Source organism: Phocoena phocoena, chromosome 1 (genome assembly GCF_963924675.1).
Source record: "Phocoena phocoena chromosome 1, mPhoPho1.1, whole genome shotgun sequence".
Lineage (NCBI taxonomy): Eukaryota > Metazoa > Chordata > Mammalia > Artiodactyla > Phocoenidae > Phocoena > Phocoena phocoena.
Genome location: NC_089219.1, coordinates 22,230,122 through 22,244,540, shown reverse-complemented (window position 1 = coordinate 22,244,540; position 14,419 = coordinate 22,230,122). Strand labels below are relative to the sequence as shown.

The window sequence follows — 14,419 nt, the reverse complement described above, 5'->3', positions numbered from 1 at the left end:
GACACAGTAAGTCCTTGCAGGGACAACTGATTAGGATGTAATTGCTTTTCCTTGAATATATGTAAAGAGTGATTACATAATTATCTTTGATTTGGGGGAGGTAACTTCATCTCTCAAGTTCTTCACTGTTAAAATGGGTGTACTTTCACTTACCTCCCAGTCTAGGTGGGATTAATAAAACCTAGAGCTGCACCTGCTACACAGTGTGGGGTTCGCAGTTGGCTTTCCCTTCTGCAGCTTATTCTTTTTCCACAATTCTGTACAGACAGACACAAACATCAATGACCTTCCTCTCTGGCTACATTTAATGTTCTTACTATAATTTTTCCCCCTCATCTACTTCTCATTTAGGGTGTCTAGCAATATTTTAGGGATTTTTTTTTTTTTTTTTTTTTTGCCACGCTGTGCAGCTTGCAGGATCTTAGTTCCCCCGCCAGGGATTGAACCATGCCCCCTGCATTGGGAGCACGGAGTCTTAACCACTGGACTGCCAGGGAAGTCCCTTAGGGAGCATTTTTAAGCAACCTTAAATCATTTGGAGTGAAGTAGAACATAAAAAATAAACACTACATACCAGAATAGTATAACTTTTTTTAATTCTAAAATACATTAATAATTAATATTAATAGGAAGACTGATTTACAATGCAATTATTTATTTTACAAGGAGATTCTGTACATCAGAGAAGCATCTTGAAGTACAATACAACAGGCTTTTATTTCTTCTTTACATTATGATTGTGAATTGTTACTTACACGGAAAGAGAACACAAAATCCTCTTTATATATATATTTATATAAACACCTGAAAGACTTGACTCCCAAAGCATCTTGCTTCAAAAGAACATGAATGAGATGAAAGATGAACTAGATTCCTTGGTGGCACATAGAAAGCAGACAAGTGGCTCAGGAAATCAAATCCTGTTTCAAGCTTGGCACATTAAGGGAAAGGAAGGCGGTGAAAGGGGTTTGAAAAATGTCATCTGAAGCCACAGAGGATGCTGGCATAAGCCAAATAGTTTCCAAAACAAGAAGACAGAAAGGTTAGAAGAAGTTAACACTTAATGGGTGGCCACCTTATATACAGACCTCCAACAACTTTGTAGAATTGTCACTTATCTTCCCTTGGTCATACCAAATGTTAATGAATTTGAAGGAGATGTGGGCCCAGTGTATCTCCACAGCCATAAAGCACTTGACGTTTACTGAGAAATCCAAATACCTCCCTATTCCCCATATGGAGGGAAGATACTACCTTTTAAGGTCACTTTAGCTTTGTTTTAACCTGATATTCTGATTGTTCAGCAAATCTTACATGGACATGAAAGGAGGAAAAGAGAAAAATCCACTTAAAGATCACATACAGAACAACATGGACTGCAGAAGAAATCAGAAGAAATCTGTAAGATAGCCACAATTTTCTGAACATTAAAGGGAAAAAGCCACATTCATCAGTTAAGTAGAAACTATTTTTTCCCCTTCCACTTAGAATGTACAGGAATTAGAGGGAAATAGTAAGGCTGTATGGTTTTCAGTAAAAATTCAAAGAAAGCAACTGAATCTTCTGTTTTAGGAAATCGTATTAACATATATTACACATACAAAAAGGAGTGGGGCCTGAGTCGATGCCCAGGCACCAGCTGCACTGGCTACAGCTTGGAAGAGGAGGAGTGAGTGAGGTGGAAGCTCCCAGAGAGGGTCAGCAGGAAGATCAGTGTTGGGAGTTAAGACAAAGCACATAGCAGGAGAAGGCAAACAGTACTGAGGAAAAGAGAGGAGCAGTGGGTCATGATCTTGCCCCTCCTAACTGCTTCTCCAAAGACCTTTTTCTATCTAGCACTCCACATCCCCAGGACCTTGCTGTGTTCTGGCTGGAAGTGTGGGGCTGACAGCACACAAGTGCTCCCAGAGTTGCTGCAACTCTGCTTTATGGGGGAAAACACATCTCTTGGTTAGAATGAGTTAGGGTATCATTTGGTACAACAAAAGTACAATAGCCTATAAAATTTAAGCCATGAGTCAGTTTTCTGCCAAGTTAGCCTCAATGTAAAGGCCTTTTTTGGTTTTGCTTTTATATATAGAAAACATATATGCTTTCTCATTTTCCCAACTTGGAATCTGGTTGCAGCTCAGACTGTTTAACAGACAGGAAAAACATAAGTTCCCATCATTTCTTCAAGATTTCTTTCTTTTTTTTACAGATAATAGTCAGAATGACTTGTGCCAAAAGGAAGAACATGTCAGATCCTGAGCTTCTCTTGGGCTGGACTGCCTGAAGAGGACTGTCCTGCTGTGTCAGAAGAGGTATAGTGCAGTGCTTTCAGCTGACATGCCAGTGTGGTATGAAGGCTTCCCCTGGAGGTGGGGGCCACTTTTTCCAGAAGGTTGGGGGCCTCCAGAAGGTTTCCCCCACCACCAACTAGACGTGATGGCTAGAATTTAGCGCCTACACAGGTGGGTCTCACAACAGGACAGGGCAGGTAAGCCTAATCGTGCAAACTGTACCTCAGCACAGGCAGTCACCGTGGGTGAGGGTGAGGTGCAGCCCATAAACCCTGGAACCTGCAAGTGACTCAGAACATTGGTGGCTGGTGAGGGACGAGCCCTCAGGTACGCTGCAATATTAAGAGGTTCGAAAGCACTGACAAAGTGCTCAGCTTTGCCCAAGGCAGCGTATGAGAATCCATTCCAGTGAAATGCTACATTCACAGAAGTGCTGCTCACCCCAGAACTATATCCCAGAGGACTCAATTCTGGCTGCGCTGAGAAGTGCTGAAGTTCCCTCCATGTCGCTCTGGAGACTGAAGCAGCAAGGCAGCCCTGTTTTAGGGGGTTGCTTAGATCCTCTCTCAAACTTCAGCATCATGGACGGTGGTAGCTAAAACGGATGATCAAAAAGAGCTGAGTTACCAAATATCGTAGATTTCTTTGCTATTACAATTGACCCTTGAATAACAAGGGTTAGAACTGTGCGAGTCCAATTGTACGTGGAGTTTTTTCAATAGTAAATACCACAGAACTACATGACTGAATAGCCTGTGTAGGAAGTGGAACCATGGATACCAAGGTGCCACATATATGGAGGGGAGCTATAAATTATATGTGGATTTTCAACTGTTCAGAGGGTTGTGGGAGCCCCAACTCCTGCCTTGTTCACAGGTCAACTGTATTATCTTAAAAGTAATGAAATGAATGTCCAACTGAAAAGGCCACCTGTCCTCCACTCTAATCCTACCTAACGTTTCTGTAGCAGCCGATACTCCTGATCCTCTTCCTTCCTTCTGGAAACTCTCTTCTTTTGACTTCTGTAACACTATCTTTTCCCTAGTTTTCCCTCTTTTTCAATTGCTTTTCCTCAATGTTTTCCTGGTTCATTTTCCTCTGTCCACCCTTTAAACACAAAACACTTTTCTCCTTAAGAACTACTATCTTTTTTCGTAAATTTGAATCTTTATACCTTGCGTTTCTCCCTGGACTCTAGGCTGAATATCCAACTGTCTTCTAGGCAGCTCCCCCTCCATGTGCCACAGGCTCATCAGACTCAACATATATAATTGACTTTCTAGTTTGTTCACTGTCTGCCTTCCTCTTTTAGAATAAAAGCTCCCTGAGGACAGGGACTTTATCTTGTTCTCTGCTATATCCCAAGCACCTAGCACTGTATCTATCAGGTAGTGGGTGCTGAATATTCACCGAATAAATGTCCTAAACTGCTTGCCTGAACTCCTTATTAACTAAACAGCCTTCAAAAATCACATTGGAAATCTGAGTCATTTTGATTACTTCCTTTAGTTCATCCTTGGAATCAACAGATTGCCAAATCTTGTTGACTCTATGCTTGAAATGTCTTTCAAACCTATCTTCCCTGGTCTGAGCTAGCAGCATGCTCACTCTATTTTAGTTGCTTCCTAATTGGTCTCCCTGCTGCTGGTCTCGTCATTCTTCCAAATCACCTTCCATAGTTCCACCAGGGCTTTTCCCCAAATACACAGAACTCCAATGGTTCCAATATCCTAGCATGAGTCAAAGCTCTTCAGAACACGACTGTAACCCTTCTTGCTAGTCTCACCTTCACCATGCTGCCCCCATCCATCCTCTGCTCCAGCTACATGTTCTATTACTCAGAGCACGCATTTTCCTGCCTCCCAAAGTCTTGCTAAAAGCTGGCAGTTCTGCTTACAATGTTCCTTCCTTCCTTCCTGTCCAAATAAATTATTTTACATAATTTAAGATGCAGCCTAAATGTCACCTTCTCTCTTTCTTGTATTGTTGCTCAATATGGTACTTTACTACTAATACTACTACTAATAAAAAGAGCTAACACTGGACTTCCCTGGTGGCGCAGTGGTTAAGAATCTGCCTGCCAATGCAGGGGACACGGGTTCGAGCCCTGGTCCTGGAAGATTCCACATGCCGCAGAGCAACTAAGCTCATGCGCCACAATTACTGAGCCTGTGCTCTAGAGCCTGAAAGCCACAACTACTGAGCCCGCATGCCACAACTACTGAGCCCATGTGCCACAACTACTGAAGCCTGTGCGCCTAGAGCCTGTGTTCTGTAACAAGAGAAGCCACTGCAATAAGAAGCCCACGCACCACGACGAAGAGTAGCCCCCGCTCACTGCAACTAGAGAAAGCCCGCGTGCAGCAACGAAGACCCAACGTAGCCATAAATAAACAAACAAACAAACAAACAAATTTATTTTAAAAAATAGCTAACACTGACATAGTCAGGAAATGGTGGAGTTGGGATATGAAACCTGACAGATTCAGGCCTCAGAATGACTAAGGCATTTATCATATTGATTGTACACAGTGGTACATAGGTCTCTTCCTGGATTAGACTATAATCTCCTTGCTGGCAAGTATGGTTTGTTATTTGAGTTCATATTACAGCACCCTGAATGGTGTTACTATTGTTCAAAGAATCTGCCTTCTCTAATCCTGTCAGAGTTCAGTACAAAAAAAATTCTGTAGTTAAAATAACCATTTGTCTGTACCGTGATCGAAAAAATGTTTAACAATATTTTATTTCCAATTTTGCTTCTTCCTTTTTTTTTTTTAACAGCAAACTGTAATTTTCATTATAACTTCTTTCATTTAGCTTCCTTTTATAAATGTTCTGGGAGTCACCTAGATACTTTCACTGATTCCATTTGTGGCTCGCTGAGTCTTTAGGTATGGGCTGGGTCCTTAATCACAACAGTAATTCCAAATCAAAATGCTTCTTGGCTTGTTTCATGATGTTTATACACTAAATTGGTAAGATCAAGTGTGCTAGAAAGGACTGAAACCAGAGAGGGCAGGCTGTTGTCTAGCTCAGCAACAGTTCCTCATCCATAACCTGGGACAGTGAAGTGCAGAGAAGAGAGCACCCAGTGGCTTTTAGTCTTTCATTCCTTTCCCCACATCCTGGTTGTGCAAGTCAAGCACGTTACTTAACCTTTTTGAATCTACTTCCTCATCAAGAAAATGGGGATATGAACACACCTGGTATGTTTGCTGCAAGGATTAAATAATATACATAAAATGCCATACTCAATAAGGCATGAACTATGCCTCTTAGTTCTCATCTGTTTCTCTTAACGTAGTCTTCTTGCAATTAACACTGAGTGTTGTTCTTTTAACTATGTCATTAGAGTTCTTCCTAGCTGAACAACTCTGCTACATTTGCTTTTTGGTGGAGCTCTACTTAGCTCACAGTATTTGGGTCTTACCGTGTAAAATGTTTGCTCTCCTCATGAACTTCCATCTCTGAGCTCTTAAATTCATTTAATTCTTTTCTTATGGCGGCCTGCAGAGTAGAAACAAAAACGCTTCAGCATCTTCTGTCTGCTAGAGTACAGCAGTGTATCTGCCATCTAGTCTCTACTGTGCTTAACTCTGTGAGTGACTGCGACCCCCGGAAGGCAGCCCAGAGGGAGGGAGGAAGCCAGGTCAACACATTGAGTGAAGCTCTGAGCCTGATGCATATCGCCTTTCCTGACACCCTTCATCTCATAATAAACCTGAAATCTCCAGTTAAATCGAAACACTTGAAGACCTCCAAAGAGATATTGTACTTTTTATAGCTTCCACAGCATGTAAAAGTACTTTTCCTGCTATAAAAGTGAAATATGGGTAATTACTAAAATATACCATCCAAACTCCCTCCAACCAAACATAACCACTGTTTAAAAATGTGTTGTATTTCCAGATTTTGTACTCTGTGATGTAGCAGGAATTTTCTTCTGTTTCAGTTTTGGTGGTGGTGGTGAAGTCATTAGTATAAAGTTTTGGTTGGTACATCTTGGTATTTTGTACCTTAGATATTTAACATTATACGAGAAGAAGAAATTTTGTTATGGTTCCCCCTTCTAGTTAATGTCTTGTACCCTTCAAATAAAGAAAGAGAGACAGACAGACAACAGACACCTTGTCAGCAGGGGTCAGTTTGGTCCAAGGTTTGTCAGCTCGCCGGTCATAATCATGAGCATCTGTTACCTCCACGTATTCATTAAACCTCAGAATCTTCCTGGCAAGTAGTTCAGCCACAGTTGGCCTTTGACTGAGCTGAAAGAAATGGAGGCTCTCAGTTCACTATGCCAGGAGTTAGGCATCAATCATGCATTCAAACTGCCTCTAACGCAGAGCTTCATCGGAATCAGCTGGGGACCTTTAAACGTGACTGATCCCTGGGTCCATCTTCAGAGATTCTGGGTATCAGGAGATTGTTTGTTTGTTTCTTTAAGCTCCACAGTGCACAGCCAAGACAGAGAACCATTGCTATAAACCAGTATAACCAGTGCTTCTCAAACTTCAACATGCATACAAACCATTTGGGGATGTGGTTAAAGTGTAGATTCTGACTAAGCAGATCTGGGGTGGGGCCTGAGATTCTGCATCTCTTACAAACTCTAGGTGATGCCAATGCTTCTGCTCCATGGACCACATTTTGGGTAGCAAAAGGGTCAGGGCTACAAATTCATATCTAATACATTAGAAAGTGAATACATTTAATATGAAAGCAATATCTATTAATGGGTAATATTAAGGGTGAATTTCCTTTCACCATGAATAATGCCCAAGATATCAGATTCTGTAACAAATCATGATTTAAGGTTGAACAATCAGGTAACTTGCTCAATCTGAAGGCATTAAGTCCAGTGATGGCCTCTAGCCACCCCCAATCTATCAAGGATAATTCCTCTGGTCCTGGGGAAGGGGAGAAGTGGGAAAAATCAGGAGGAAAATGCCTAGATTCCTTGCTCTCCTGGGGATTCTTATACATTTTAAGAAATGTCTAGAGAACTCAGACCAACTCCAAGAATCTACAGGAGGTAATTACCAACTATTATGGAGGGAGGGAAAGGAAAAAGGGCTTAATCCCAGAGTTTAAGGGTTAACACAAGTTTGGTACAGAAAAGATTCTACCCTAACTGATTTGGGACCAATGAGAAAATCCTATTTGGTTTTTCATACTTTTCAGGTGTTACTAAGGGTCAAGTTCAGTTCTTTCTCTGTTTAGAAAACCACCAGTTTGCCTTGCAAAATTGAATTCTACACGCTCCTCCTGTTACCGTTTCCATACATCAACAGCTTTTATAGTCTACACCAAAATCCCAGGTCTACCAAATAAAAGGTCAAAACTTGTGCAAACATTTATTGAGCACCTTCTTGTGCCAGGCTTTCTTTAAACAGTAAAAATGGGGAAAAAAAGTTCTTATAATGCTGTGTTTTCTGTATTTTCATCGTGTTCTATTTTCACAGCAGTCTATGGCAATTCAAGTCAAATTTATTTCTTTCCAGTCAAATAGGTCATTCAAATACAAGACACACAGTGAGTGGACAGACTGAGACAGTGTACCTTTCTAGTGAGCCGACGTTTAATCTCTCGTTTTTCTGCCTGACGATCAGCTTCATTTTTAGCTACCGTTGACAGGCACAAACAAAAAATATTACTTCAAAACGGCAATCTGCATATCAAACGTTTCAGTAATTACACACAGATATTTCTTTTTTTTTTTTTTTTGGCCGCACTCCATGACATGTAGGATCTTAGTTCCCTGACCAGGGATTGAACCCAGGCCCACTACAGTGGAAGCCTGGAGTCTTAACCACTGGACTGCCAGGGAAGTCCCATACACAGATATTTCTTATAGGCTCCAAGTCAGAATAAAATACTTACTTTGGGACTGGTTAATCAAGACAATTTTCTTGTCAACTGGTGTAGTCAAATACTTAAGAGCATGGGTCAGCCAACTATGGTATCAAATCTGGCCAGCTGCCTGTACTTTTCCTGCCCATGAGCTAAGAATGGCCTTTACATTTTTAAATGGTTACATTTTGAATGGTTTGATAAGTACCTACATAATAGCTTCCTTGTGCTCTTTGGCCTGCAAAGTTGAAAATATTTACTATGTGCCCTGGAAGAAAAACTTCGCAGACCTTTGCTCAAGAGTAACCACTAACAATGGAGAATAGAGCTCACACTAGGTTTCACATGATAAGTCTATAAAGGCTCCCACACTTGTAACCCTATGAAGCCTAATCCTCTTCACTGTGGAGGTATTTAAGGACAAATTTCACCCTATAATCGGGAAAAATAAATCTGTACTGGATTAGAATGCTATTTCAGTTAGTCATTTACATAAACAGAAAGCAAATTAAATACATGGTCCTATTTTCTGACTCCGGAGGTATGAAAGCCTTAAGAGATGAAAAAGGCAGAACAACCGCTGCATTTGAGACTTGTTCTGGGTCCCAGCTCTCAGACACTAGGAATAGGAAGGTCCACTCCAAATATACAACCACTACCTTACCTCTCTTAAGGCAGAGAAAAGTTGGGCAGCACACGCTGTCAAAACCTCTCAAATGCCCAAGGTAGGTGCAGGATACTATGAGAAAATTAAAATACAATTTTCTGGAGTATCCCAGTACACTAAACAATATCATAATGATATCTTGTAAAGGAAGCTTGGGGGGAACTATGTTCCTTCAGGGGTAAAAAGTATGAATACTCCTTCCTTGGCTAGAATACTCTCTCCTTGGCTCTTGTTGAAAAATGCTTCTCTTTTCTGTCATGTATATTAAAGTCAGAAACACACAAAGAAAATCTATACAACTTCATTTCCATAGCTGGACTCACGTTGTAGTATGTTTCGTTGTTCTAGTTCTTCTGGTGTTGGTCTTTGACTCAGTCGTCTAAAAAGGAGATAAATAAGAATATTGTCAATGTTAAGTCTCCCGGTCCTGTTTATAAAGATCTGTTTATGAAACACTTTTGAAACACCTTATGAAAAGTGTTTATAAAACACTTTTCACACTGAAAGTGTTAATACAGATATTACAACATAAAAAGGAATTGTACAAGCAAACAGGAGGCCAGGATTCTAGTTCTAGCTTTGATGCCAGCAAGCCCTATCACCACAAAAAAGCTCAGTTAGACCTTGAGTTACTCATGTGTAAAATGAAGATTTGGACTGTTCTGGTGGCAACCAAACAGATTTGCTCCTTCAGCATATGGGTTAACACAGATCCTCAAAGATATTAATAAAAATTCTCATTTAGGAAACCAGAATGAGACTGTGTGTGTGTGTGTGTGTGTGTGTGTGTGTGTGTGTGTATAATGCTTCCCATATGACTCTGATGTTCCTCTTTTTATTTTATTTATTTTGTTTTATTTTTTTTTGGCTGTGCAGCATGTGGGATCTTACTTCCTCAACCAGGGACTGAACCTGCGCCCCCCGCATTGGAAGCGTGGAGTCTTAACCACTGGACCGCCAGGGAAGTCCTCTTTTGATTTATTTATTTAATAAATTTATTTATTTATTTTTGGCTGTGTTGGGTCTTCATTGCTGCAAGCGGGTTTTTTCTAATTGCGGCGAGCGGGGTCTACTCTTTGTTGTGGTGCACAGGCTTCTTATTGCAGTGGCTTCTCTTGTTGCAGAGCGTGGGCTCTAGGGTGCGCAGGCTTCAGTAGTTGTGGCACGTGGGCTCAGTAGTTGTGGCACACGGGCTTAGTTGCTCCGTGGCATGTGGGATCTTCCCAGACCAGGGCTCGAACCCATGTCTCTTGCGTTGGGAGGTGGATTCTTCTTTTTTTTTTTTTTTGCGGTACGTGGGCCTCTCACTGTTGTGGCCTCTCCCGCTGCGGAGCACAGGCTCCGGACGCGCAGGCCCAGCGGCCATGGCCCACGGGCCCAGCCGCTCCACGGCATGTGGGATCTTCCCGGACCAGGGCACGAACCCGTGTCCCCTGCATCGGCAGGTGGACTCTCGACCACTGCGCCACCAGGGAAGCCTCTCTTTTGATTTTTAAACCAGTGTTTTAGGAACTACTGGAATTTAAAGTTGTCTCTTTTGGAGTTATATTCTGTAAAACCTATGATTTTAATTTCAGTCCTCTCTGAAATATCTGATGAAGTTTCTCATCTCATTCCCAGTTCTGAGATGTTATTCACCAATGACAACTTGTCATTTCTAGAATCAGAAAGTTCTTCATTTCTTACTTTTAACGTATAGCTCTGACAGTATTTGAACTGTGTGCTAGAAACTCTTTAGTTGCATGGAAAACTCCCACCCCCATTTTATATACAATTTACAACTTTATGTATTTCAAAGCGTTTCTTTTTTCAGTGTTCATTAAAAAAAACACCACCACAGCTTTACGAAGGTATAAGTGACATACAATAAATTGCATGATTTGATATTTTGACATAGGTATGTCCCTATAAAATCATCACCAGGACTTCCCTGGTGGCGCAGAGGTTAGGAATCTGCCTGTCAATGTAGGGGACACGGGTTTGAGCCCTGGTCTGGGAATATCCCACATACCGCGGAGCAACTAAGCCCGTGCGCCACAACTACTGAGCCTGAGCTCTAGAGCCCGTGAGCCACAACTATGGAGCCTGTGTGCCACAACTACTGAAGCCTGCGTGCCTAGAGCCCGTGCTCTGCAACAAAGAGAAGCCACAGCAACGAGAAGCCTGCACACCACAATGAAGAGTAGCCCCCGCTCGCCACAACTAGAGAAAGCCTGCACACAGCAATGGTGACCCAACACAGCAGCCAAAAATAAAATAAGTAAATGAATAAATATATTAAAAAAAAAGAGTGCATTAAACGATTTAGCTCCTCAGGGTAAAAATCTTAAAAAAAAAAAAAATCATAACCACAGTCATGGTAAGGAACATGTCTATCACCCTTGGACTGATTTCCTAGGGCTGCTGTAACAAATTACTACAAAGTGAATGGCTTATAACAGACATTTATTCTCTCACAGCTCTGAAGTCCAGAAGTCCACAATCAAGGTGTTAGAAAGGTTGGTTCCTTCTGAAGGTTCAGAGGGAGAATTTGTTCCATGCCTCTCTCCGAGATTCTGGTGGTTGCCAGCAGTCCTTGGCGTTCTTTGGCTTGTAGATGCATCATTCCAGTATCTGCCTTAGTCACACAGGGTTCTCTGTGTGTGTGTCTGTGTCTATCCATCCCAATTTCCCTCCTCTTATGAGGACACCAGTCATTGGATTAGAGCCTACCTAATCCAGTATGACCTCATCTTAAGTTGATTATATCTACACAGACCCTCTGTCCAAATAAGGTCACATTCAAAGGTACCAGAGATTAGGATTTATTTTGGAACATACAACTCTACCCACTACAACCTCCCTGACAAAATTTCATTTCCTTTGTAATCTCTATCTCCCTGCCTCCAAGCAAACACTCATCTGCTTTATTTACTCTCAACCACCCTGCCCCGAGGCAGCCACTGATCTGTTTTATGTAACTATAAATTAGTTTTCATTTTCTAAAATTTTATATAAAATCATACAGTATGTACTCTTTTTTTGTCTAGCTTCTTTCACTCAGGATAATTACTGAGATCCACCCAAGTAGTGGCATTATAAATAGTTCATTCCTGTTTACTACTCTGTAGTATTCCATCACAGGACTATGTTCATATTCATCCATTTATGTTTTGATGGACATTTAGCTTGTTTCTATTTTGGGGGACCATTAGAAATAATGGAATGGCTAGATCATATGTTGTTTGATTTTTTTAAAGAAACTTACAAATTGTTTTCCAAAGTAGTCTATTTTACACTCCCAGTCTATTTTACCACCATGTGAGAATACAGCTGGGCCTCATCCTCAGCTACTCTTTTTTAAAATTAATTTTTATTTATTTATTTTTGCTGTGTGGGGTTTCCGTTTCTGTGCAAGGCCTTTCTCTAGTTGTGGCAAGCGGGGGCCACTCTTCATCGCAGTGCGCGGGCCTCTCACTATGGTGGCCTCTCTTGTTGCGTAGCACAGGCTCCAGACGCGCAGGCTCAGTAGTTGTGGCTCATGGGCCTAGTTGCTACGTGGCATGTGGGATCCTCCCAGACCAGGGCTTGAACCCGTGTCCCCTGCATTAGCAGGCAGACTCTCAACCACTGCGCCACCAGGGAAGCCCCAGCAACTCTTAATATTATCAGTCTTTTATTATTTATTTTATTTTATTTTTTAAAATAAATTTATTTGTTTACTTATTTATTTTTGGCTGCATTGGGTCTTCGTTGCTGTGCGCCGGCTTTCTCTAGTTGCGGCGAGCGGGGGATACTCTTCATTGCAGTGTGCGGGTTTCTTATTGCAGTAGCTTCTCTTGCTGCAGAGCACCGGCTCTAGGTGCGTGGGCTTCAGTAGCTGTGGCACGCAGCTCTAGAGCGCAGGCTCAGTAGTGGTGGCACATGGGCTTAGTTACTGTGCTGCATGTGGGATCTTCCACATGCCGGGCCCCCTGCATTGGGAGGGCAGAGTCTTACCCACTGGATCAACAGGGAAGTCCTTGCTTCCCCCACCGTTTAAAAAGTGGGTTGTTTCTTACTGAGTTTGGAGAGTTCTTCATATATTCTAGATATAAGACCTTTATCAGATACATGGTTTGCAAATATTTTTCTCCCAGTTTGTGGCTTATTTTTACTTTTTTATTTTTAAACAGTGTCTTTCACAGAACAAAAAATTTTCATTTTGATGAAGTGCAATTTACCAATGTTTTTCTCTTAAGAACCATGCTTTGAGATCATATCTATGAAATCTTTCTTTAACCCATATTCTAGAAATTTTACAGTTTTAGCTCTCCTATTTAAGTCTATGATCCATTTTGAGTTAATTTTTTATATGATACACTGAATGAATTGAAGTTATTTTTGTGCCAGGACCATTTATTGAAAAGACCATCCCTTCTCAATGAAATTGTCTTTGTACCTTTGTCATAAATGAGTTGCACATATATGGGTGGTCTATTTCTGGGCTCTCTCTTCTGTTCCACTGACTTCTTTGTCTATCCTGCCTTTACATCAATACCATACTGTTTAGGTTACTTTAGCTTTATAATATGTCTTAAAATAAGACAGTGTTAGTCCTCCAGTCCTGTTCTTTTTCACAGTTGCTTTATATTTCTGTAACAATTTTAGAATCAGTTTGTCAATTAAAGCCTACTGGGGGTATTTTGATTGGAACTGCATTAAATCTACTGATGTCTTGATAATACTGAGACTTCTGATCCATGAATATGTTATTTGTCTCCATATATTTAGGTCTTCTTTACTTTCTTCAGCATTATTTTATACTTTTCAGTGCATAGGTCTTACACAATCTTTCATCAGGTTTAATCACAGGTATTTAAAGAGTTTTGATGGTATTGTAAATTGCTATTGTAAATGTTAATCTCTTGTATTTCTACATTTTAATTTTAGACTATTCATTGCTAGTGTCCAACAAGCTCTTCTAAGACGATTATGACCTGGGAAAAAACACTCAAAGACGAGCAACTAGCATTGCAATAAAGCAAAAGGAATCTATTATTATTATTGTTTTTGGCGGTACGCGGGCCTGTCACTCCCGTTGCGAAGCACAGGCTCCGGACGCGCAGGCTCAGCGGCCATGGCTCACGGGCCCAGCTGCTCCATGGCATGTGGGATCTTCCCGGACCAGGGCACGAACCCGTGTCCCCTGCATTGGCAGGCAGACTCTCAACCACTGCACCACCAGGGAAGCCCAAGGAATCTATTATTAAAGATCCTCATTCTTGGATGAAATATACAGTGTGGGAATATAGTCAACAATAATGTAATATCTTTGTATGGTGACAGATGGTAACTAGACTTATTGTGGTAATCATTTTGCAATGTATAGAAATATCAAACCACTATGTTGTGCACCAGGAACTAATATAGTATTGTAGGTCTATTATACTCCAAAAACCAAACAAACAAACTCAGAAAAAGAGATCAGATCTGTGGTTACCAGAGGCAGGGGGTGGACAGGGGGAACTGGATGAAGGTGGTCAAAAGGTACAAACTTCCAGTTATAAAATACATACGTACTAGGGATGTAATGTACAACATGATTAATATAATTAACATGTATGTTATATATCAAAGTTGTTAAAAGAGTAAAGCC

At 41.1% G+C, this 14,419-nt stretch overlaps 1 protein-coding gene across 1 annotated transcript in view; it reads right to left on the bottom strand.

Annotated features, from left to right (window-relative positions):
• Window positions 1–582: 582 nt before the first annotated feature.
• The window catches only part of PHACTR4 (phosphatase and actin regulator 4), a 47,348-nt gene continuing 33,511 nt past the window's right edge, over window positions 583–14,419 (bottom strand). The window contains exons 9-13 of the mRNA XM_065882286.1: window positions 9,126–9,181; window positions 7,845–7,906; window positions 6,413–6,550; window positions 5,716–5,792; window positions 583–2,877 (exon numbers count right to left, since the gene is read on the bottom strand). Coding sequence (XP_065738358.1) covers window positions 2,862–2,877; window positions 5,716–5,792; window positions 6,413–6,550; window positions 7,845–7,906; window positions 9,126–9,181 — 349 coding nt within the window. The 3' untranslated portion in view covers window positions 583–2,861. The remainder of the gene's footprint in view (window positions 2,878–5,715; window positions 5,793–6,412; window positions 6,551–7,844; window positions 7,907–9,125; window positions 9,182–14,419) is intronic.